The sequence below is a fragment of the Falco cherrug genome, chromosome 4 (genome assembly GCF_023634085.1).
Source record: "Falco cherrug isolate bFalChe1 chromosome 4, bFalChe1.pri, whole genome shotgun sequence".
NCBI lineage: Eukaryota > Metazoa > Chordata > Aves > Falconiformes > Falconidae > Falco > Falco cherrug.
Genome location: NC_073700.1, coordinates 105,860,917 through 105,887,840, shown reverse-complemented (window position 1 = coordinate 105,887,840; position 26,924 = coordinate 105,860,917). Strand labels below are relative to the sequence as shown.

The 26,924-nt window shown below is 38.0% G+C and overlaps 1 protein-coding gene across 2 annotated transcripts in view; it reads right to left on the bottom strand.

The window, feature by feature from the left end:
• Positions 1-397: 397 nt before the first annotated feature.
• Positions 398-26,924, bottom strand: part of ZNF385D (zinc finger protein 385D) — a 436,840-nt gene continuing 410,313 nt past the window's right edge. For both annotated transcript variants that reach the window (XM_055709861.1, XM_027809081.2), the window contains 4 exons: positions 8,939-9,172; positions 6,814-6,992; positions 5,384-5,485; positions 398-1,228 (listed from right to left, as the gene is read on the bottom strand). In XM_055709861.1, coding sequence (XP_055565836.1) covers positions 995-1,228; positions 5,384-5,485; positions 6,814-6,992; positions 8,939-9,172 — 749 coding nt within the window. In that variant the 3' untranslated portion in view covers positions 398-994. The remainder of the gene's footprint in view (positions 1,229-5,383; positions 5,486-6,813; positions 6,993-8,938; positions 9,173-26,924) is intronic.

Sequence of the window (26,924 nt, the reverse complement as noted above, 5' to 3'; positions counted from 1 at the left end):
CCAGGATTTTTCTCCCGCTTTTCATTTGCTAGTTATGACTATGCGTAACCCATTTGTGTCTTCCCTCTGTTCAACACTAAAGTGTCAGGCCTGTTTCATGACAAGAGTGTATTTGTTGCTGTCCACTGACATGCCTTAAACATTGATCTGTCCTGTATGTATTATACCTTTTGAGTATACACACACTGTACACATGTTCTCAGTTAAATAAAAGTTTGACCTAATCTGTGTACAGCATCTGGATATTATTTATTTTCCCCACTAAATCTTCCTCATCATCTGCTTTGCCCTAACCATAGTTTATCTTCACGCCCATTCTTCTACAGGTGAGGAAACCAATTTCTGCCCACCAGGAACAGCTCCACATTATTGTCACCATTTTAAACTACTTACCAAAGTGACATAATTTGTTTATTTTATCTTTTGCAACTCTGTTAGAAACCTAGTGGCATAGATAGAGACACAATACTACTGTTTTACAAGACATCTATTGTATCTACTTTTGTTCAGATAAATACCCAGTAACTGCTGATTTGGCAGGAGGATTGGTAAGGGTACTACTATTCACAGTGTTTCTTTTTTTTCCTTCTTCTTTAATCTACAGAATAAAGTATTTTATGTACATCGGAACCAGTTAATGCCCTTTAGACAAATTTGTAAGTTGTTTCATAAAGCAGGAAAGACATTGCAGGGAAATGTGTGCCAAAAAGCACAGTCAAAAGGCTTCGTAAGTTTTATATGTCACTACAAGTCAATGCTGGAGATCAGTTCTAAAACGATCAATACTCAAGAGGAATGTTCTCATCGGAGAAAATACTGCCCATTCCCCCTCAGAATTTGTTCAGTTCTCTATCAAAAGTCCTGGCTCTTCATATATATACTTTAAACTATAAATAAACACTGCATAGTTCAATGTTCTTGATTTTCTTTTTTTGTTTGTTTGTTTGTTTTGATTTGAAAAATTATTGCAGTACAATTAATTCCTGTTTGGAGTTCAGTAAGGAGCGAACAGCACAGGAGTATGGGTGGTCCGTATAGGCCCCGGAGCTGGCCGTAGGAGTGCTGGAGGAAGTGCTGACGTCTGGAAAAGGGTGGCTGCCGGGGCTGTGCGAAGACTGAAGGGGGAATTCACAGCCACAGCAGCAGCTGCTGCTGCAGCTGCTAGAGGATTTGGTAAGATTCGTGGAGCCATCGGCTTTGAAGGTTCCTTTGAAAATACTAATTTTACCTGTGGGGAAGAGAGAAAACAAACAAACAGAGAGACATAATTTGTTCATATTAGCTACACGACAGGGAGCTTGACTTAAGATTGTAAGTGCAACATCAAGCAAGAGAGGTCTCATAGTGGCTATTGACTCTGTGAGCTGCAGGCTTGTGAAAGTAGATATGATCTTGCACATTGGACAAGGCTGAGTAGGATTTGGCTGGCGACAAACAGTTTCAACGTTTATGCCTTATCACTGAGACTTGTAATTTAATATATTAGAAATCAAAGCAAACCTAAAGAGGGGCTGAGCAATCTGCACCAAAGTAAAGCTGCATGTACCCTGCAAGAATTAAATATGGAAGAATTAGCCAACAATTAAAAGACCTCCATCTGGTCAGCTTTAGGTTAGACACCACAGCAAAGTGAAAACATATCCTATTACCTGGTCTGATTAAGAAAGTACTTTTGTTTTGGATGCAAGTTCTACTTAAAATTAAGATCTCCAGCTAGCTCCTCTCTATTAACTCCTGCCTCTAATAACAAGCAAATAAACAATGCTTATCTTGCACTGGTTGTGAAAACCTCTTATGTTTCATGTGTTGAAACAGGCAATGAATTCTATGGATGCTGCTCTATGTAATCTTGCTCTGTCTTCAGATTTTTTTTCACTAAGATACTGTTAATTCTTACAGGGACTGTGAAAAAGTGGCAGGTATTTTTAAATGTTGTATGAGAAAAATCATGCCTATATCACTTAGTATGGTGCCAAACCATGGTATTTTTGCTACTGACACTGAGGCTTCTGCTTTAAAAACGTTTAAATCATAAGTCTTATGCACTACCAAATACAGTTTAGAAAACTCCTCATTCAGAGTTTCCAAAAAGAAAAAGAACAACCTAAAGATTTTCCCAGACTGATTGAAAATACTCAGAGGTCCATTATTATTTAACAGAATTTACATTTGGTATGCATACAAATGAACATCAGAGTAGTCTATGTAGATTTCTGCAGATTTCAGTGGGATTTCAAGTTTCTAATGAGATGCCAGGGGCCTGAATACCTTTTTTTTGTTCGGGTTTCATGGCTCTGAGATAAGAATAGAAACCTCATCCACTAATAAGGCAAAGTTCCTATTGGCTCTGATGGACTTACAGTGGGTCTGTGTCCTGGCATGACCTGAGGTCCTTTGCAAAGAACAGAAACCTGAATAAAGTATTGAATATACGAAAAATGAATATATGTACCATGCCGCGGTACATCTCAGTGTAAGTATGGACACTTCTCACTCACAGGGAAACACAATTTCTCATCCTTGAATTGAAAGGGACTTTCAGATAATTAACTTGCACCATATCAATCTGATATTCTCAACTCAACAGTATCTTGGTGAGAGAACAGTCAGAAAGCAAGGACAGGAGTACTCTTGCACGAACCACCAGTGAGTTTCATCGTTAAAGTATCATCAAATTGCAAGAGTCTGTTGGTTCTTTACCAACCAGATGGATAACAGGATTTTTACTTTTCCTATATACCCATTGGCAACTCTTCCAGCTTCAAGATCCTTTAAAGGTCTGGGAGAGATACTCAGAGGGGACCAGATTCTGTAATTCTCTTAACAGAGGATGTAATGGATGCTAGATACAAAATTCCGCATGGTGCCTATGAAAAGCAATGACCTAATCTTTTCCTTGATCAGTGTTACACCCACTGATCCAAGCTGTCTTCTTCCCTTGCCGAGTGTTTGACTTTCTCCTCCTTCCTTATATTTTTAAGTAAATACTTTTTTTCAGCTGTTTAGAACAGACAAGAACACATACCGCTCCCCCCAAAAAATACCACCCCCCCCAAAAAAAAAAAAAAAAAAAGATTCTGAGTACAAAATAGAAAAAATCCCTCCAGTCCAAAACAACAGGGCTCTGATTGTTGTCTAGAATTCCCAGTGAAGGATGTTTTCCATTAGAGCTATATTATTGCAGAAAGTTTGGACTATCAAATGCCTGATAACCTCTTTCTCTCCAGTGTATTATTCAATACGTTGGACATTTGTGTCTTGAAGAAATACCAAGTAAGTCCCAACGTTACAAGTTTACTTAAACTCTGAAAGAGTACCATGGGAATTCATAAAACTTCTTTCTCTGAAGCATGCAAAACAAGACTAGACAAAGCAGTACAAATGATATTGAAAACTTGGCATTGGAAAGTTTTTGGTCTAGAAAAGCTACGAAAAGGTAGTATGGCCTTTTTCCAACTTCTGTAGAAAAAAAATTTGGTGATGCTTATACATTTTTTGACACAAAGAACAAAGATCTTATGTGACAGTTTATATTAAATGCCTAGGACTATCTTGCCATTCTTGGAGGAATCAGGAACTTCTAATGAAATTAGATAGCTTTTCAGTTAATTTATCAACATGATTCTGATTTCAAGATAGCTGCAAAACTAGTAATATTTAGCATATACGGTACCTTGCACCTTCATTTCAAACCTCTCTGCAAGTACTAATTAACACACAGGTCAACATTAAGAGTAAAATACCCATTATTCCTTACATTTCCAATGAAGTAAACTAAGGGACAGTAAACGACTTGAAAAATTAACAGGGAATAAAGAAAAAGTCTAGGGTTCATTAAAAACATTTACATTCAAAGTAAAATTAGAACATCTTTGGCTTGTTGCTGTGCTATTCTGCATTTCAAATGACAGCAATTTTGGCATTTTTTCTATTCAAAACCAAACAGAGTAAATGGGGAACTTCTCTTGTCCTTTCTCAGTGCAACCTCCATTCTACTATGCATATCTGTTTATTTATTGCCAACTCTTTCTCTCCTTAAATCCCCTCTGTCTCTTTGCTCGCCTCTGGCCTGACTTGTATATTGTGAGCAATTGGGAGCAAGGGAGCAGGGAAAGGACACATTGCCTTTATTTGTCTATGCAGCAACTAAATGGCCTTGATCCTTGGCTGGAGCTCTCAGAAACCACTATTACATAAATTAGTAAGCAGAGAACTGTGCACAACAGAAACAGTAATGTAATAGTTATTTTAATCCCCTGGGAAACAATGAATTTCATAAAGGAAAAATAATCCTGTCAGAGAGGCTTTAGTGATTCCATACTCTACTTACCTCATTACATATTTTCTATTCCTTTCAGTATAGTTTATAAGCATTGGAGATCTTGGTCTTCCTGGTGGATTACTGGAAAACCCTGTGGGGCTATTTTTCTACTACTGGATCTACCAGAGCAATGCACTTCATTCTGCTACATCTAGGAAAGCTCCTACCCAACTAAACTGCGTATGAATTTACCTACCCCTCATGAGGGCTGTCCCAACAAGGACACATTTTCTGTTGCCAAGAAATGAGCTTCAACTCAACTTAAAGACAACTGGGTTTTCACAGAAAAAAAGCTCCATATTCCGCCTGAATTAGAGAAGATGGTCAAGGCATAAAGGGCTTATATCTATAAGGCAAATGAACTACCATCCTCCCTTGGCCAAAACCATCTATAAGCCCTTAAAAAATACCACGGCACATAAAACAATCACGCAGTTTATTTGATGGAGATAAATGTCAGATGTTTCACTATCCCACCCATACTATAAGCTGTTTCTTAACTAATGGCAGGATCTTAGAGGGTTTTTTATTAAAAACTAAACCTTTTTCTCAGGTTTTGAAGTGAGTAAGAACTGTGCTTCAGATAGTTTATCCTGGCAGTCGAAAATGTAACCAGAACCATCCTGAAACTGAGCAGAATGGAATGAGAGATTGATTTTTTAAATTGTTTCGACTGTTATCTGAATAATTTTCTAAATAAGGATAGAATAAAGGTTTTATAGAGTTTTACATAGCAAACTATATATATATATCATCACTATTGTCCTTGGTGAAAACTGGAAAAATCCCGTTTGCCATTAGGATGTTTCTTTCGTCTCTTGCTCTATAATGACCTTTGAAACAAGCTTATTTTTCTGAGGTTATTCAGAGTAGTCACAAAAATGAGGATCACCAAAGTATCTAAAAAGTCCCTTGTGGGCTTCCATGGGCTCACTCAGACACTTGCATACTCCCATTGCTTACACTATTCTTCTCATTTTAAACATTTTTCCACTTACATTTTCTAAAAACCGTACTCAGCAGGGTTAAAATAAAAGTAAAATAAAAAGGTGATCGGCTTACCCCTAGAGGATGTGTTCCCTTTTGGAGTTTGTTGTAAGGGCTGTATTTAGGTTTAGGCGGCTTCCCAGCAGCTCTGTCTTTGTGCCTTCTACTGCTTATGTGCTGTTAAAATATATTTGGGGAAAAAAAGAAAAAGAAGAGGGATAGTTTCTTCATAGTTCATTTCAGGTTCTGCTTTATACATGGGTGCTCCAATACTGAAAGCTACTGCTCTACACAACAGCATTACTTTGACTAATTAAAAAATGGATGGGAATAGGGTCTGTTCCAATTTCAACAATCCTCTGTGCATCATATATCGGGACTGTGATTTTCAGCAGTGCTCAGTTCAACTCTTGCTTCCACTGTAGTCAATGATTTTCTCACCTTTGTTAGCTTCAACAGGACCTGAATCAGGTCAAAGCCTTTGAAAAATTCCTCCCTATCTCTATAAAGCACCATCAAATTCAATCCACTGGTGATAGAAAGTTTTGGAAGAATATTAGATAGTAGAGCATCTCCTATTCACGGGGGGGGAAACAGGTCAAAAAACCTGTTTAAATCCCTAAAAAGCTTGGAGATCCTTTCAAGATTTCAGTTGAAAGATGGTTACATCTCAAGCTAAGTGACAGTGAAAAAAACACCACAAAATCCATTATCTTCTTCATAAAATCTACAAGACTTTACAAGAATCCTTGTACACAGACTTTATTGCAGTATTAGATGTAACGGGCCTTTTTCAGAACTATATTTTTATTTTGATTTTCATTCTTAAGAGTTCTCTCAAAAAGAGACAAACTGGACATTTTTTTCCTGAAAGCACAAGACAAGTATTTCTATTCTCCATTACTGAATTTATCTTCATTCTTGTAAAGTTCCTTAATGAGTATTTAATTCCAAAAGGCAGATGGAATTAAACTGTTTTTCAGAACAAAGGCTTTCTTCATCTGAAGAAGGACTGAACATAACTTAGTGTAACTGCAATTTAGAGGTCATGCTTCTCAGTTACAGAATAACACTGATAAAAACATCTTATGAATCCTCTCCACCCCACATTTCTAAGCAGGTTATTCAGTGTTCTCTGAAAGTGCTGGCTGCACTTACCTCCACATCTTTGTAAAGGCAAATATAATGCAATACACTAAATGTCAGGGTTTATTACCTTATGACAATTATAGTCGTCTAAAGACAGTTGTAACAGGTTGCAGCTTACAGCTTCTCTAATTCTTTAAGCAATATATATAATCAGGAGCTCTTGAGAAAACATATTGTTGGGAAAAATCACAGGCAAAACAAAACATACAGCATGATCATCAAATACAAAGAGCAAAACCTGTAAGCTTCATTTGGATACAAACTGTCAGACTGACACATGCTGATTGTGTTGGTACTTTACCACCATGAACACAAAGAACAGCCAAGGATTCACACTCTGCAAGCTAGCCAAGTACCTGTTTCAGTTGTGTCTCAGAGTTTACGTGCACATCACATATTTCACAGTGAAATGTTTTGTTCTGAAGGCCTGTGTTTCCTTTATTCACAGGTCCTTTGCCTTTTACGCCTGCCCGGGGAAAGGCTTTTATGGTTCCACTTCCATTCCGAGCTTCCAGCATAGTTTTGTGCTTAGTCCCTGGAAACGTTAGAAATGGGAAACAGAAAAAACTTTGGCAATTTGGTTGCATTCATTGTTTTATTTTCTTTTTAAAAGAAAATCATATGAGCTTCACCTTGTTGCCATGTGCTATCCTTGGGATATGCCTGTGTTTGTCTGTATCAGATTCATAGCAATGTAACAGTATTTTACATCTGATATTTAATTATTATATTATGTACCTGTAGGTAATGCACTAGAACAAAGCAGCCACATCAGTAAATACTGGCACAATCAGGTATCCTGATGTGAAGTTAAATAGGTGTGACTTTTCTCATTAACTCCTGCTGCTAATAAGGCCTGAATAGTAGTTGCAAAAGAAGGGTAATTTAGCTATTAAAGATGTAGTTGGCTTTGATCTGTAGTCCTCCTGCGTGGATTGATAAACAATATGTCCTAGGTAGCTTACACCTAAATCTGTAATTAACTAATTAGTCTCCAAATCAAAAAGGGGCAGAGGTTCCTGGCAGCAACCTATGGATCCTTAATGGCCTGGACAGAAACCAAAATATGTGAGAAATATATATGTGAGAAAAACGCACTTGCATTTTTTATTAAAGTGAAGATCAGATAGAAAACAATAGTGTCCTGTCGCTTTAATTTTATTCAGACCAAACAATTTCTTACAGTGTTGACCTCCATGTAGGTAGTGTGTGATACTGCTGGACCACCACCATGCCCAGAACTAGTGTTCCACTGATAATTGCCATATCCATCCACTGGAACACTTCTACAAGCATGCATGTGTGTGAGTACACACACAGTTTATCAGCATAGACAGCAAAACCTTGGATGGTTGTGTTTAAATATTCAGAATAACGTTTTGGCTCTCATCTTTATCAGAAAAATGTTTAGAGTCTAACCTTCGTATGAAGCTAAATAGGTTCAATGGGTACAGCTTTATGAATTTGAATTATCACCATTTGAAGATATGGCATGCAAACACAGCATTCAAAACTGATCAGGCTTTGTTTCTCATAAATACCAACAAATTGACATTTTCTTTTTAAGTGGATTCTCTAGATGTCCCAAAGTTACCTCTTTTTTTTATTACATCATAAAACCATTGATCATTTTGCTGCAGGTATATCATCACTGCCTCTAAGTTTCAAACCTAAGGTCTGTCTCTTAACTCTGTTTACAGTGCTGGGAGGTAACCCCTGACATCCAAAATCAGGCTTTTTTTCTGTGAGATGGTTATAAGTGGTCATTGCTGCCATATTAGAATCCCAAGATCTTCTAACCCCGCTCACCACACAGCCAATCAATAAGGTGCTTAAAATAGTGACTGTGAATGATGGCTTTCTACTACTAGAACATACTGATGCTACTAGCACTAATAACAAGAAAGCATTCAAAAATTAAGAAAGAGGGAGGTAGGCAATTACCCATTCAACCCTCATGCAGCGGTTGCTCTCAGTTGATGAAAACAAAAGGAAAATATACATAATTTTAACAAGTTATTAACAGGCAATATGGAGCTAAAAATTCTAACTCTCGTCATTGAACTCTGACTGACTGATGGTCCCTCTTTCAGCCTTAATTTGTTAGATTTCAAACAAAACTAATGGTATTCATATTCAGTTTGCTAGCTGGCACAAACAAAACTATGCAAACTCTGAACACCAAAGGTAATGAAGCATGAGCTGTCATTTAGCTCTATAACGTTTGGAAGCTGCAAAAGCTAAAATGTACAAAAATGGGTAACTTGCATGCAATAAAATTCCTTTCTTCCTCCCTTTATGAAAGCCTCTTTGCCTGTCATTTTTATTCTTCACTAGTTAATGAATTCCATGTAATTGCCAGTTTTCTGCCACCTCTTTGTCCCCTGCTGCAAGAGATCTAATCTATTCAGGGGAAGATAATTGCAGAGCTCTTGAGACAGAAGGAAAAAAAGGAAGAAAGCAAGCACTGCTCCATCTCACCACTGTTGTGCGCCTCCAGCTGCGAGGCAGAGTTGACAGCAACTTTGCATAGTGAACAGTACAGCAGTCTTTTTGCTTTTTCTTCCTCAGTCTCAACGGAAGGGCATGTGGTGCTGCTAGTGGCTGTCGTGGGGATTTTCTCCACTTTAGAGGTGATCTCAGTTGTCATAACGCTGCTCTTCCTGATCTCCACGGTTGTCGTCGTTGATATTGCTGGTGTCCCTGTGGTAACGTCTGTGGGCAAATAGAGAAGATGGAAGGAAACAAAACCAAAAAAATAAGGTTATGACCTTTGGCATTTGCTTGTTTGCATCCTAATGCTGTAACCACACAGAAAGCCAGATTGTGCTGGTGATGGTTTGACTAATGGTAATGAACTAAATGTGACCTTATTCTTTGTATTTCATGTGGTTACAAAATACAGTACTCCCATGTATCAAAATGCCACATTCTGCCTCCTGTATTCTGCTAACACCCAGTAAATACAGAATTCATAAGCTGAAAAGACAGGTCATTAAGACTGTACTGTACAACTGAAAGATAATCCCCTAAAAGAGGTCATGGAAATTACCAGTACAATAGGCAGTTAAAATTTATAAACAGCACATCAGATGCACAAACTGCCATAGTACCGCATAATACTTACAATGATTGAGTAGCCAAACTAAAGTTTTAACATTCTGTATTGATAAAATTAAAATTAAAACAATTGTCTGTTCTTGATATCTGATAAATTAAAATGTGAAATTAATATTTCACTTGATATTAAGCCAAAACAAATATTAAATTAATAAAGTTAATTATTAATACACAGTACGTATTTATCCATACATTATTATTATTCATTATTACATAATAACAATATATACAAATAACAGTAATCGACTATACAACATTCTATATCAGAAACCTACGCAAACACTAATAAGTTTTCCGTTCTGTGTATCAGTGGAATGTTTGGAAAAACTGTAAGGATGTTGTATACCTAATATTATTTGGAAACCCAGTGCTTGCATCTAAGAACTTTGTGCTTTTTCTGTAGTTCTCAAATCCAAGAGAAAGAAAATACACAATGATATTGTGGTTTGAATAACATACACGACAGTTGGATATAGCAGTATCATTTGATAATTAAGTACTTAGGAGGGTAGAGGACAGTAAGATCCAGCACTGAGCCAATGGAGGAGATGGCAAGTAAGGGACAGGAGAAGGAAAGAAAGGACAGGAGCTGTTCTGCCGTTTGCAGTGTTGTATTTTTGTCATACTAAGCCTACTGAGTAGCAGATTCCTCTGTAAGAAATCTTTGTTACTTTACTGAGAACTTAGTTACTTTACTTTCCTGGAACCGGGTACTTTCCAACCTAGCCAGCTCATTTGGGTTTCATACATCCCTTGGTGTTAGCGGTCCTCTACTTGTACCATGCTTTATTCATTGCCATTTATCAGAATAGGCAAAACAACAATTATTTCACTTGCAGATCTCAGTATGTGCAGTGATGCAGGAGGGACACAATTAACCGATGCTGCAAAGGTATGTTTCAGACCAGTACTGTTCAACAACTTCATTAATGAAGAACATGCCTAATAAAATTAGCAGACAATAGCAAACTGGGAGCAAGTGCAAACACACTGACAGACATTATTCAAAACAATTTCAATGCATTGGAGAAACAGTCTAGAAAATTAGATGCTTTTCAGTACTGCATTTTGGGGAGGTTGTTTTGTTTGTTTGATTTGGTGTTGGTTTGTTTGTCTGTTTGTTTGCTTGCTTTTCAGAAAAGGATTTCAGTAGTAGATAACAAGATGAACAACGAGCTCATATCATCATGTTATGAAACAGGTCCCCAACATACTGCAAGTGCAAAGTGAGGTTGATGAAGATTTTTTTTTCCCCCTCTAATCAGCACTGGAGGTCCTATGTCCAGCCTGGGGACTGCAACATCAAAAATTAACAATTAATTCCTTCTTTGTTAATCCAGCAGCAATACAAATGCAAACCAGCAAGAGAGAGGTTGCGAGGGAGGAAGCCAAACAAAATCAGAGGTTTAGAAAACATGGACTGTGAATACAGAAGATGAAGGGTAAACACTGACAACATTTTTCATATCTGTAGAAGGTAGCTAAAAAAAGAGAATAAACTCTTCTCCCTGATCTGTCCAAATAGGACAAGGACTATTGAATTACATCAAGAAAGACTTAGATTAGACATCAGGAAATTCTTTCTAATATTAAAGCTTGCAGAGCCTCAGAATAGCCTACCTACAGAGATGCAGAAATATTGCCTACCGGAGGACTGGAAACCGGATGAACAGGTATCTGCACAGGCAGCCTGGGTATGATCCCCTTTCAGTCAGTGGGAATAGGACCTGTCAAGCCCTATTAATTTCTATACATTGTGTATTTTGTAATGTTTATGCATATTCTCTCAGAAGGTTTTTAAAAATTATTGTTCATAAAATCAAGAAAGCACGGTTTGTCGTGTGAATATTCTACATATTGCCAGGTGTTAAAGCATATAGCAAAAAATGAGGTCCCGCTCCAGGTCTAATCAGAGTTTGTTGTTGGTTTTTTTTTTTCCTGAGAGTGAGTCTGAAGGTGGTTTTATCCTGAAGGTATAGGGGATGTCAAATACTGCTACAGAAGGAATGGTGTTACCTTGATGAAACTTCTGTTCTTATTTATTTTTGTCTACAGACCAACAATAAGGTTTCAAAAGAAAAACCCTGTTTTGATATACTAGGCCTTTTGATGGGAACCTGATGCCTAAATGAAGCCTTTGTAGAACTGTCCACAAGATTATATATTTAACTGGTCACTCCTTTCCCATCCCAGAGAATCTGTGTCAATGTTGACTTTCCTTCAATTGAAAGTTGCTACCGTGAAATTATTTTCCCCAAAAGCCCAATCCCATCAGTACCTAACGCTGGTTTTGAAACTTCAGTTTCTCCATCCTGGTACCACTGTACAGTAGTAGGTGTAACCAATGTACTTTTGTGGTGAAAAGGAAGGCAGATTGTAGATGGTATCAGGGAGAGGGAAGGAAAAGAAAAATAAGACGCTAACATTCTCTCAGGATTGATGGCAAGGTTGGTGCTCATTCTAATCTCACAGGAAATTAGATATCTACATCAATCACCATTACCAGCTTTGTGGTGCAAGTTTCAGTATCTTGTCTTAAAGAAAATATAGATCATAATTTCTTTATTTTCCATAGGAAAACCTGAGGCAATGAACAACAAAAAAAGCTGAAGTAACTTCAGATTTTACTCTGCTTCAAACATCTGGCCTCCTACATCTATGCTGATCTAGTATTTCACTATGTAATAATTCTAAAGTGAAAAGAAAATACAATAAATGTTGCTAGTCCTTTTGAGGGCATTTTGATATGCATGTGTGAAAGCAGCACTCTATATAAAAATTGAACTAAAGTTGGTAAATGCCATCAGCATATTCTTCAACTAAAAAACCCCATCAGTTCAGTGCATATATTCTGCACTTTCAAAAGGTGCCCTGTATTAATACATCGTATATTCCACTAATGCAAATGACATCAAAACATATACAAGTTCACCATGTAAGAGCCATGACACATTTAAACATGCAAAGCTGCTCCTCCTCATATAAACTTCAGAATTATCAGCAGGAATTAAGGAGGAAACATTCTAAAAGCTGTCAAATAAGCTTACAAAGAGGGAATTCAAATCCTCTTCTCCCTGGAACTTCTGAACTAACCAGCATAGGTCTCTCTGAATATATTACAGTGTTGCTGCCTGTACACAACTCAGTGCCCTAAATACGAGGTACAGCTTTAAAGGTACGATGGATTAAACCAACCCAACAGAACATCAAAAAGGAGTAGGAAGGCATTGGAACTGATGCCTTGAAGACTGAATCAGCATTTCTTAACACTATATTATGATAGCGCTTTAAGAACTGTCTCACTAATAAATGATCTAAAAGCGAGCTGAAATTCAGTCACAGTCACATGGCAGATTTGTTTCTGGTGACGCAGGCTTGCAGCACTGTGCTATTTTCATACCAGTGGCCTGCAGCAAATATTCATTATTGCAACTGTCACTGCTTGGCTTTGGCATAGAAGCTGATTGCTAATATTGTATGGAACTGGACTCCAGCAGCAAAAAAAGGGAACACTTCAGGATTCACAATAATCCATTTGTGTTGCTGGTCTTAATATAGCAACAGAAGAGAAATTAAAAATACAAAAATATTACATTAAAATCTAATCTTGGTCACTGGCAAAATCAAAGATATATTTTAACCAGAACAAAAAGGTGATGAAAAAAGTTCTGTGAGAACTGACTCCTTTGGGTACTACAGATACCACAGTTCAAGTGGAAAACTGGAAGTCTGTGATTAAGGTCCTCCTAAGTAAGCAGGACTGATTTTATATCCCAGCTACAAGACTCCTGAATTTTCTTTAGGCTGAAGAAACAGAAAATTACAACTCATGTTTTTCTTCCGAGTTTGTGAAAGTCTTACTCATCAGTTCCTGCTACTAAACATAAGAATTCCTTATCCTGAAACTATAAATGGATCCACAGAGAGAAAAGTGCTCTGACTTCAAACAAATCACTCTTTGTGAGTGTGTTTTTTCTTCTGCAATCTCAAGTGGCATGCATTTGAAAATACCTGATTTAGTACATATGCATGCATTCTGGTCTCATTTAAACCAAAATTTGCCTTTCACATAAAAGGATTGAGCTTTTGGCCCATAATGCTGTCCAGGAAAACCCCAAAAAATCCAAACAGCCCTCTCCCTGCCTCACCCTGCAGAAACTACAAAGCAAATTCTTTCTCATGACAAACAGAACTTAATATGAAATATTTCTCTATGCTGTAAGACCTCTTAGTGTTGCAAAAACATTGTCAGCTGGATCGCTTATAGCAAACCTGCATCAAGTAACAGAATGCTCCCGTACAGGTGTTTAATACTGCCACGTTCAAAAGAGACTGCATATTATTTTCCTGCCTACTAAGAAGTGAGTCCTCGGTTTCCTTGGGCTGCTTTGAAAATCCCATTTTCCATGTCCTCTGTGGTAATTACATTTGAAGATAAGACGTAATTTCTTCTGAATCTATAAATATAACAGTGGAGTATATAAAAAACAAAGTACCATCCCAAAAATAACTGCAACTGACTTTCTTTTCATGCTTGGCTGACTTTCTGTATTCATATGCTAAAACATAAGCATGTGTGCTAGCACATTGGCTGGCTCTGGCACTTAAACAAAACACTTTGGGGAACTTTGACTCAAATGTATCAACTCCTCCTCCTTTATATGTACCGAATACAAACTTGCATGTTTTGTGGTTGTTAGGTATTTGGCCCATTGCAATATATTGTACAGAAGATTCTTTTGGTATCGTATTATGAAAATTTCAGCCATTAAACTTAGTTTTACATTCCAAACCTGGATTCAATCTATTTTTTATAGATATATACTTCCCAGAATGTATATCATTTACTTGGAGAGTCAAAAGTATATTTTTAGAACTTAGAAGAACCCATGTAGTTTTCTGGTAAGAAAAAAAAGCAATTGCAACAGCATAGTTTAGAGAGTGAAGTACCGCATGTCATAATTTTTTTGGTATAAAAGACTGAAGTACCTGAATGACAGTTGTGTAATTCATCACTTTAAGTGAAAATCAACACAAAATACTGGAAATCATGACATTTACCTGATCTTTTACGGGACAGATACTAATTAATATGCCACAATGGAAGAGTCAAGAGCTCTGAGGTAATAAACAAAGCTGTGTATCACCAAACAGGAACAGAACTTGCAAATTTTTTACAAGCTGCCTTTTTTGATCTGTTTTCCTTCCCCTGCCACTGCCCTGGCTTGTCAGTCACTTTCTTGTTAAAGTTCCTTGTTACTTTGCTTTGTCTAGGTGTCCATCATGACTGCTTTTGATATCCAGAAAGTGAAAGGCTGAATGTACCCTAAGTATCACCCAAGCCTTTGCTCAAATGTACGGAGCAAGCACTTCTGAGAAACCGAAGGACTGAAAACTTTCCCAGGACCAGCATGAAAGCCAGATACCAGGAATTTTCTTGGTTTGTAACTGGAGAAGCAATGATCTCAGTATTTTGACCAGTCCCTGTTTTTTAACACTTAAATAAATCACATTATACACAGTGTTCATCACCCAAAAACAAAGGATGAAGAAACAAGTGGCTCCACAAGTGGCCTCATTTTACTGCTGCCTTACTCCACACTTCCCAGTGACATGCCTTGGTGGTGACCTGAGGGAAGGGAGACAGAAAATAGGATGTTTGGAGTCAAAAGGTGTCCACAGAGAAAGCGAGAGCAAAGAGAAAGTAGCAAACTTCACATATTTGCTCTATGGATTTTTTTTTCTTCAGTTAACTCAGTTCTGCCAAGTCCTAAAATGACCTTCTTCATTAATTAGCAGTACACAATTTTCTAATGAAATTATACCTCGTTTTTACTAGCAGTTCCCTTGGTTTAAAGCACAGTTCATTAATCCTGAACAGGATTAACCGCCGAGGGATGACTGCATTCCTGTTGAGGTTAATTGAACGGAGCCGGCAGCAACGGCAACAGCTGGGGGTAAAAGGCCTGTGGAAAGGGAAGGCGGAAGGTAGGCAAATGTCACACAGTGTCTGAATTTTGGATTCTTGGGCAAACGCAGCTGACAAAAATGTGTCTGGAAGGAAAGGAGATGATGAGTAGAAACTATTTAATTTTCAAGTTATTTTAAGCAACTCTTGTGACAACTGAGTTTGGATGGATGCTGAGGTGTCCTTTCCGTTGTATAGATTTCTCCTCAGCCAGGCAGAAGAAAAACATCTTTCACCAGCTACGACTGAAAGGGTCCTCGCACAAGGAGCTGCAGGGGGAAGAACAGGTCACCGGCTGAAGCTATTCTTGCCATTTAATTAATGAGACTCATGTAGTGAAAAATTCAATTTGAAACCAGGACAAAGTGTTTGTTTTAAAGGGTGGAGCTCACAGTCAAATGCAAAGAGGAATTTTTGCAGATTGTGGTCTCAGCAGCCCTACTAAAATAACACATCTATTTTGACTCTAACTTGAAGGTTATACATGAGGCAGGGTGTTAGATTTTGTTTTGATAGGTACATTTTTATTTTGTAGGGTGCAATGTAAAACATTGCTTTTAAGGTAAGGAATAAAACATGCATGTGGTGGTTTGATCACACATATAGAAGAAAAGCTGTATTATCCTATCCATAAGCCTCTCATGCTTGGCAACATCAAAGGCTACACTGGCAAGCTGCCACCAGTTTTACATCTGCACATGCTTCAGTATGCATTTCCCAACTTTTAAGTAAAAACAAACAACCAAAAATATATATGTAGTTAACCTTAATGCATGAGCAGAAATCGAGCATCAGTTGAGTTTACCACCAGTAAAAACCAAGGAATTGAAAACAATTCCTTAAAAGCTAAAAGCACGCTAGAGAAAAAGGCTTTGTGAGATAGACTACAGTAAACTGAATTTGCCTTGAATGTACCTTCCTGCAGTGTGGAGGCCAACATGTGCACAGCAGTCCTCATCCATATTATTAAAGTCTCTTATCTTCTGACACAGGTCAGCTGCACATGAGCCGCCTGCTGCTCCTTGGCTCACATTGAACTCCAGCCTCTGCCCAGGGATGTCTGGGAGATTCAGCTTTGGCCAGAAGTCATCCAGAGACAGCCACAGCAGTGGAAATGAATGGATGTTGCATTCCCATGTTCAGGAACATCCTTGGCACGGTGTGAATCACTGGTGTAGACTGTAGTCCAAAATACTATTTTAAAATAGGCCCTGCCTCACCACCAAGGTCTAGGTGATATGAATTATACCTAGTCAGTACTGGAAGCAGTGCTTCTCCAAGGAGAATCCAGGGAGCAACTTTTGTCTGTGTCACTAACAGCAATGGCTTCAAAGTATTACCTCTCCACTGAAACACCCATTAGGGCTACAACTCAAGCCATGTACCTGGAAGAACAAATTGTGGTTACTGAAGCCAGCGTGTAACTATGATTCAGTCCCTGCCTGCTAGTCCTGCTGCCCTCACAAGCCTACCCCACAGACATGGGGAAGGAAGCAGCAGCCAAGCTGTTCTCTTTCACCTTGCACTATCAGCAATAGCGATGGGAGCGAGCTTTGAAAGGTGCTCTCCTAAACTCACCTTCTCTGTAACAGAGACAGAGCAGATACAGTCCAGGCTGTACACTACTGGAGACTGAGAAGTATTTTTCACAAAACAAGCAGGCTGGCAAAGTTTATTTAAAACTTGATATCAAAACCAATTTGCTGTGGAATCTCTCCCCCAGCAATCTGCCACCAAAAACAAAGAAGCACGGAGAAGTATTAATCACTGGCAGAAGGAGAGAAAATACATTGCTTTCATTAATCAAATGGAACAAGGAAAGAATAAGTGAACTGCACTGCAGATTGCATAGGATTGCTCTCCATTTTAAGCAGGGAGCTGATTTTTTTTGCGTTTTAATTAAGCAAGTTGAATGTTCTTTTTAAAACTTTCATCTAAACTTTAAGTTTCAAAACAGATCTATAGTCCTAGAACCTAGAAGTAAATTAAAATAACTGGAATCCAACTCAGAATTTCTGAGAACTCTGACTTCTGACCACCCTCCTAAGTGTAATACCTCATGGCATTCTCCTGTCTTGAATAGAAGAATAATTAAAGCTATTACCTTTACAGCAGCTTACTTCCTTTACTGGAGAGCATTGAGCTAGTAAATCTGTTTTTGGCAATAAACTAACATTGTCTCTAACACAGGAATTGTCTGAAGCTGTACCAGCATCTGTTGTAACTGTCTATCTTTTTTCAGTGGAATGAAGGCAGAGAGAGCAGCGAGAAGACATACATTCTTTCAGACATCTGTCTTGGAGCACACTGAAGTAGAGCCTGCAGCAGATGTGTTCTGTGGACTGATCAGCAATGGCTTTCTTACAACCACCTGCTCTTCCCTAAGTAGTTGAGATACTACATATCCAAATTTTGGAGGAAAAAATTTCACAAGGAATTGATGAGAGAACAGAACAGAAGATGGTAGTGTTATTATCCTTAATAAATATGTTTTGACTTTTCTGCCATCCCATTGTGATTTTTAGTAGTCCTCTTCAGTCCAATGCTTTTACAATGAATTTTTCCTTTGGCTGATCACATACTTTTGGTAACATGTTTCATAAATTGACAGGTGCATCCCAAGAGTAGCACCCAAATGATTGCCAGGGAAAGGAAACCTCTTGCAATTTCCAGAGAGTCTGTGAAAAGATCTTTTATTACTCACAGCTGCAGTTACTATGGCCATCTATTTAACTTGCTCTTATATCTTCAGCATGTTCCACCACCTAAAATAAATGTTCCCACTATTGCCCGCATTCCCTCTAGTCCTTCCCCTCTCCAACCCACCACAGGTTGCTTCTGGGCTAAGACTGAAACAAAGGGCTTATAAAACACCTTGTGTCATCATTATAGTTAAAGACATTGAATGATGTGCACAGACAGTCCAGACCAAGAGTTTCTAAATAACTTGCTGTCATCATAGTTCTTAGCAGGATTTACAGGTTTTGTTTTGCTTTTTCTTACGTTTTGAAATAAAACAATTATTTTGTGCAACACCAGCAGTCTCTGCTGGCTATCACGTGTCAGTCTTTCCTCTACCTTTAGGTGCTACCACCTAAACTATTATTAGCCTAATTACATTTGTTGGCAGAACACATTAAGTAAACCTCATTGAGGTTGAATGGATGGTCCTGGAATCAGGCAAAGAGCAGGAGAAACCTGTCTATTTCAATAATTCAGTGAGTTCCCTTTCATCAATTTTTCTCTTTGTCAGAAGAGTATGAAACAACTCTTTTCATCTCTTCCGGTGGCACTCCCTGGCACCATCCACACATACCCAGCAGAGAGGTTATCAGTGCTTTGCTGTTTGGAATATTTATTTAGTCAATACCATAATTTTTATCAGGCAAGTTCTCCACAAAAGCCAAATGGAAGAAGTGATGCTTTCCTAGCCCAAAGTTGTTCTGGTGAATTATATAAAGTCTTCTGCACGCAAGGGAACAGTGAAAATCACAAATGTATTTCATAATGGCACCATTCATAGATACCATTCCTAATTCAAAGCTTAAAGAATCAAATATATTATTTGATCTAACCAATTACACAAAGTTAACCAATTACACAAAGCTAGCAGAATACACCTTAATAAGGAAATGACTGCTTTTAGTTTGCAGTGACAGAAGAAGACAGCAGCTGCATATTAACAAAAATTAGCATCAAAATGGCAGCACAAGACTAGCTTTAGCAAACATTTGTAGGATCTCAGATGAGGTATCTAATTCTGGCAGTGCAGTGCTTTGACCTTTTCTTATGTATTCTTTCGTAAGGCTGATATTAAAGGCCTATATTACCTGGAAAACTAAAAGTGACATACATTAAGACTGATAGTGACATAGTTAATTTGTTGGATGGTTTTATCCAGTACTTGCAAAGACGAAAGTTCTGTCACATTGAGTGAAAGTAGCTACATTTTAGGTGGTGTGATTCTTAGGCAATTAGTCATAGGCAAAGTGAGAGCTACAATCTGTTCAGAAGAAATGTCATGGAGGGACATTTGAAGGGAACAGCCCTATGCAACAGGAGCAGGGCTGCTAATAATTGCAAATTGTTTGTGCTAGTTCTGTAACGGTTGGTCTTTTCACATTTTGCTTTCCAGTAGGGGAGGATATTAATGAGCATAATTACAGTTTTTTTATTAATTTCTTTGGTAAACTCAAATTGCCATTCTTTGCATGTGCCACATTTTCCTTTGTATGCAGTTCTCTCCTTAACAACATAACACAGTAGCAACAGAAGTGGTTTCAGCTTCCCTTCTAAATGTGGCTGCAAATACTACACCACTTACAAGATCATACCCTAGCTCCCTCTGTTAAAATATTTTTCCTTTCTTGTACATTACAGTTATTCAGACATCACTACATCTGACATCATTCAGACCCAGAATTAGCTCTTAGAAAAGCGAAAGAGAGAAAATAAAAGTTCTCTCTAGGAGCATAATATACTGTACTGCTGGTTCCTTAGTCTGCATTCTGTGATACCTCTCTCCCATGTACACTATAACAGAGAAAAATATATGAAGAGCCCGTGAAAGCACCAGTACAAGCATTTTCAAGAAATTTGAAAGTTGCCCTCATTTGCAGCTGTTTTATGAATACCTGAATGTAGTCGTGTTTACACAGTGTCTAGGTGAATAGGTGCAATTTGCCTGCCTCAACAGCCTTTCAGCCATATAATTATTTGTTAATGAACATGCAAGTTCAAAGTATCAACATCTGCAACAATCAGATCATCATTCCATCGCCACACCTTCACTCATCTTAGCATCAGTGACTTTTCTTTAAAATTCACTTTTTCTTCATAAAAAGTAGTGGGTTTAGCACTTCTATAATGCCATCAGATATCATCGCAACAATTTCAGCTCAAAGACCTATTAAGGAGTAGAATACACAGAGAATGGGGAAAAACAGTAGCAACTGGAGCATACAATTAAAAACAATAACCCAGAAAAATTCTGTGTAAGGTCTGGGGGATTGCTGGAGGGCTATTTTTTTTTTTTTATGATGTACAGTTTACTTTACCTTTTCTTGCTTACTCTTCCTTTATGTGTCGCAAATAATAAAAAACATTATGATTAAGTTTTTCATGTTTTTTCAGGGGAATCTTCCTGCACTTAAAAAAGAAAAGTTATATGGAACTAAGAGCCTAAGTCTTTGTATTAGCTTTCAAAAATCTTGGAAAGCAGTTGTAGTATGACAGCATTAGTAGAGAAGCAGCAGCTGCAACAACAAACATCTGAACACACTTCATCTTCTGCAGCATCCAGTACAAAAACATTTAAGCATCTCTTTAGTACTGATATACTATATTAGATACGTTTTCAAGATCCTAAGGTTGCTACCATTCTATACAGACAAAATTAAAAATAGGTTTACTTAGGATCACTTTGCATCACACAGCGCTTTAGAAAACTGAATGCAGGTTGTGAAAGATGACAGAACTGCTCTTCTGAAATAAAACTTCAAATATGCTAGTCCCTGAAATGGCAATGCATACTGTGAAATGCAGGTGTCAGCCTTTTAGATAATTTCAGTGTCTTCCTTTATGAAAACTAGAAATGGTTAATTCACAATGGAAAGAATTTGGACAACCCTTGCACAAATAGTTTCCTTACATCATGCTTTTGCATTAGCCATTTGGCAGGCAGGTAGAGAGCTTGCTTAGCTCTCCTCCAGAAAATCTGCATCAGTTGTGACCTTGTAAGTCAATTGATTATAGTGGTATTTTAGCTACAGTCTTAGGAGATATATCTATATAGATTTTAAGACTTTTTTTGGTGAGTGGGAGAGAAAAACTGTAAATTGACCAGAAAAGAGAATACTGGTTCCTCCCTCTCAAGGCCTCTGAACCATAGATCAAGTGAATCTATAGATTATCACATGCCTTGCTCCATGACCATGAGAAAAATACATACACTTGTACAACTGTAAGATATTCTGTGAAATGGAAAACAAGAAGCTGGGAAAAATGCCTGAAGCAACAAATCTAGGCTTCTGCTACCATGAAACCATTAGCAAAATGTTTGCTGCCTCCCTCCTCTTCAAAGGGTTACATATTGTCTCCCCTTCCTCATACATGAAAAGATGTGAAATTAGCATGCAAATAATTATACTAGTGGAACACAGCTATATCATATTTATAATGTACCACATTAAAATGTATGGTTTAGCAGTAATTTGGAAAATGGAAGGGTTTTGAAGCATCTGGCTTCAAAATAAGCCTTCCACCAGTTTTCCCAGAAAGCCACTGTACTGTGCTTCCCAAGTCCATTTCCTACATAGCACCCAGGTGTGTGATTTCTTGCATGTCCAGGTAATAGTGAAAGCAAAATTTGTAATGGCTGTGCATTGTTCACACACGTGGAACAGAAGACACTTCCATCTTTCATTTCCATGGCAGGAAATCGCACTGGATAAGCACTTGGATACTTCTCCTAAAATGAATTGTGGTGACAAAAAAAGGCTGAAGATCATGGTAGACAGGACTAAACTTTTTCAGTCTGGGAAGTGTGCTTTGTATCATCAGTAAGGTTCTGCAGGAATGGAGAGTCCATAATTCAGTCAAAAACATCACAAGTCAGAGATGAGAAGCAATGCTCCAAAACTATGTTTTTATAAACCTGTTCTTAAAGCTTTCAGACATGTTTTATAAGAAATTAAGATGTAGCTCCAGCAGATAAGCAGTGGCATAATCTAACCACAATTCACATCAAAAGAAAACCTTTCACTCCTTCTATACTTAGTCTACACTTGTTAGTATAGTAGAGATGATATTCCAACACTTCAAATGCAACAGCATGCAGTAGAAGATGCAGGTTTGAGATGATAGAAGAACTCTTAGAAATACAGTACAAAGAAGAATATACTTCCCAGTTTTACACAGTGAAGCTACAAACTCATTGAAGTAGAGTGGAGCTACCATTAGCTACGACAGCAAAGTATTAGGTGGTTCTTTACTATAAGCAGACCTCAAAGATATAACTGCTTCTTAAGCCCTTCATCTTTCAGGTATATATTGTAACTATTGTTTTAAGTTGCTAACCATCCATGGCACTTACAAAGGCAGCTTGTCAAATGGAACTCTTGAAAGCAAGCAGCCAGCACAGCTTCCTATTTACTTTTCCTTCTTTCTAACTGGAATTCTTAATTTAAGAGAAATAAATTCTAGCGGCTGGGGTTTTTTTCCCATAACATTTGTTATATATTTTTGTGTGCCTTTTTATGTCTTGTCTGTCTACTTTTCTATTTATGGGAAAAGCCAATAAAAAGCCTCATATAATAATCAAGGAAGCAACCATTTAAAATCCACTTACTGTTTACTTTATATACATAATCATCGTCATTGTCTTCATCAGGTTGTAACCCCTTTATACTTCATTGACAACAGGACTTAGTGATGCCAGAAAAGATGATCTGGATTAAAATGCCTTCTAGTCTTTGCTCTTCTGGGATCTAAAGACATAGCCCACAATAACTGACATTCCAGTCCCATATTAGGTAAGGTTGTGATTGCACACGGGATTTCTTCTAACACATTTTCTTAGGCAGAATCTCAGAGAACTTGCCCAGCTTTGGAAAAACTGTGTATACAGATTTCAACCTCCCAATTTCTTCTATTGCATAGTTTGCATCACAGTCTAAATTTCTAGGTTCATTGCTAGCACATAAGCAAGGCTTGTGAATGGATCTTTTCCCTCTGAAGAAAGAGTCATACCTTTAAATCATTCAGTGCATGAACTTGAGAGCTACCATGATGGTTTTTCTTGCATGAACTTGAGAGCTACCATGACGGTTTTTCTAACGCATTAATCACAACATAGTCAACTAATCAATGGATCTCTCTGCAGATGTAAGATTTCTGCTAATTCTACAAAAATAAATACGATTGGCCTGGAAAGCATCCGTGCTTGGTAACAACTTTCTTTTTGTGACTTCAGGCTGTAGCAGCTGTTTCAAATGTCAGCAGATAGGGCAGAATTAAAAAGGATAGACCATGTGGACAGGGGAATTGCAGACCTAACCTGTCTGTGCCTGTGCCAAGAAATCTGCAGATGTATAGATGATCATAAATTCTTTTATCTAAATTTATTAACACTTTTAATCAGTCTGAATGTGCAGCTACCATAGCGCCAAATGAGATGAGTCTGATAAAGATCTCTTCTTTGCTCTATGGGGATACTGAAAAAATGCCACACAATTGACACCTCAGGAAAAACAAGATTTAGCAAAATATTAGGATAACCAGTGTTTTTAGAAAATATCTTTGAAACTAATCCTGCTAGGTTTTACAGAGCACACCCATCTAGCATATTTTCCTCGAAGATATAGTTTATAAACATAAGAACAGGTGTCTCATTCCATCCCACATAGGTGAAAGTCTCTTGTGCGCTGATTACATTGTATCTCTGACTACCAAGTTATCCTCTGAATGCATTTCATGACCTAAACCATTCCTTAATTATTATCAACAATAATCACTAGAACTAGAGAAGTACTTTGTATGGTCTCACTTTTGCCGATTTAAGTATGACAGGTTACTGCAGTGATTCTGCTGAGTTTGCCACCGGTAATACGGTCCTACGACATGACATTATCAAGTCCTCCCCAAAGCATTCACTAGGAGTGATTGCACTCCCCAGTCACTATGGGCTGAGTTTGCAGTACCAAAGTCCTGGTTATTTTGCTTGTTTGTTCAAATGCAGGCTGAGACTACAAATCAGAATTTTTCTATACGTAGTACCAAAAATGGAACAAGATAAATTCTTCTTGCAATAGCAAATCTACGAAAAAGTCTCAAAAATTAGATTTTGCAATAGATCCCTTCCACAAAAATAGTGGTTTTATCTTTTCACATATTCTTGTATGTCAGATTATAATTACTGGAATTAACCAGTTTAAGGGAGGATGACAGTACCTTTAGGCCTAAATTGTGACCTACCTTTTCTTAAATATAATTTCTCATACCTGTTAGCAAAGTCCATGCAGTTCTTTATATGTGTTTTTTCCAAAACAAATGCTTCAATGATGTTTTTTCTAAAAAAAGAAAATAAATAATGCCAGCATCCATACAATAAAAAACCAATCTGCATGCATGATGGAGGGGAACAATGGTAAATATTCTTTTGCTGTTTCAAGCTTCCAAAAGGTAATGCTTGCATCAGCAACAGTAAATCAAATGAGTTTGGAAATTATGAAAAATACCTCAGCAATGTTTTATAAACTGGAAACATATATTTAGCTCAAAAGTTTATCTGCTCAGCCTTTTAAAAATGTCACTTAATCTTGTCTATATATACTGCTTTTTTTCCCTTTGAACTTTAAGGCCTTTAATACTTTTTCCTTTCAGATTCTCTTCTTTTTCCCCAGACTAACAGCTCAGTAACTCACAAGCTGCTGCTTTATGACCAAACCCCTGCATTGCACTGGCTTGTATCATCAGTATCAGCAGCTGCTGTTAAATCACCTGTCAAATTTGCAAAATTCTCACTCAATTTACCCTGAATGTCAGACTTGCATTTTTTTGTCCATGTTTCTGTTCATGTTGTTTACACAAGAGTTCTGCTGGGACCAATGGACGACTCGCTTGAGCTTCATGAACAGATGATCCTTTAATACCAACTGCCTCTGCACTAGGAAATGAGGAACAATGCAAAATTCAAATGTTGGTTGATGTTTTATGTACTAGGTTACATGAACCATTGATTCATGTATGAAGCAGACATCTTTGCATCTGAAATATCTAACTGGAAAGCCAACAGTCCAACCTATTGTGCAGATACTTTACAAAGTAATTAATCACTCTGCAATATACTTATCTGCTTTGGAAACAATTTTATTGCTTTGCACATGTGGAACGTAAATTGGTTTGCATGTGCACTATGCCAATTTCTCTGTAAACTCATTCATTGGCATAGATCAGATACGGCAATGAAAACTTGCAAATCATGCTTACAGAATTTCAGCCCAAAATGATGGTCTTTAATGCAACATCTTCTACTCCAGACCAAAATGTCTAGACAGTCAATGAGATCTTATGAAAGCTGTTCTCATCAGTTAATGGCAGTGTCCTGATTTCAGCTGGGACAGAGTTAATTTTCTTCCTGGTAGCTGGTGCAGAGCTGTGTTCTGGATTTGGCCTGAGAATGGTGCTGATAGCACACTGTTGGTTTTAGTTGTTGCTGGGTGATTTTTATACTCAGTCAAGGACTTTCCAGTGTCTTGGGCCCTGCTAGCGAAAGGGCTGGGGGGACATGGGAAACTGGGAGGGGACACAGCCAGGACAGCTGACCTGAACTAGCCAAAGGGCTATTCCGTACCGTATGACATCACACCGAGTATATAAGCTGGAGGAAGAAGAAGGAATGGGGGCGGTGTGTGTGTGTGATGGGACATCTGGCATTATGGCATTTGTCTTCCTATGTAACCATTACACGTGGTGGAGCCCGGCTTACCTGGAGATGGCTGAACACCTGCCTGCTCATGGGAAGTAGTGAATTAATTCCTTGTTTTGCTTTGCTTGCGTGTGCAGCTTTTGCTTTACCTATTAAACTGCCTTTATCTCAATCCACAAGTTTTCTCTCTTTTACTCTTACAGTCCTCTCCCTCATCCCACTGTGGGGGCAGTGAGCAACTGGTTGCATGGGGCTTGGTTGCCGGCTGGGGTTAAACCGTGACAGGCAGTTACATGAGGTCTCTTACAACTTTGGAACAGACCTCTGCAATAATAGAGGAATATAAGGAATGCTTTGGGTCAGTTTTTTTCATCCAGATGATAAGAAGAGAATTGCATAATCATTCCTATATCCTATAACCAAGAATGTTCCTCTTGGGTGTCATGGCAGTAATAGGGGACTGAAAACCCTTCAGCATTTCCTCAGTTCTTTCTTGCCCTCCCTGTTATACATGACTGGATTGAAATCCAGACCCGCCAGACCAAATCAATTCAGAGAACTTCAAGGTGAAAAGCCCCAGGACTGGTCTACAACCTACTACTGTGAGTTCCAAACATCGTTCTTACAGAGAAGTTCACAGAAAAACTGATTAGCTACAATTTCACTTTAGTAAATCCCTGTCACTGAGACCTCTATAGGTCCTTAGCATGCGGCCTTTTGTTTTAAGAATGCCCACTCCAGCTGCACAGTCTAGGATGCTTCATTACTTTATAAACAGTTAAACACATACATGTGTACGTGCACACACACACCACAAAGCTTTACTGTTACAAAAGAATTTTTACTGCCTCCCCAGTGCAGTTTGTTGTGCAAGGAAGACAGTTTTCAGCCACCGACAGCAATTTTCACCTCCTCTTAACGTACACTTTTAGCATTTTTAACATGTACCATGT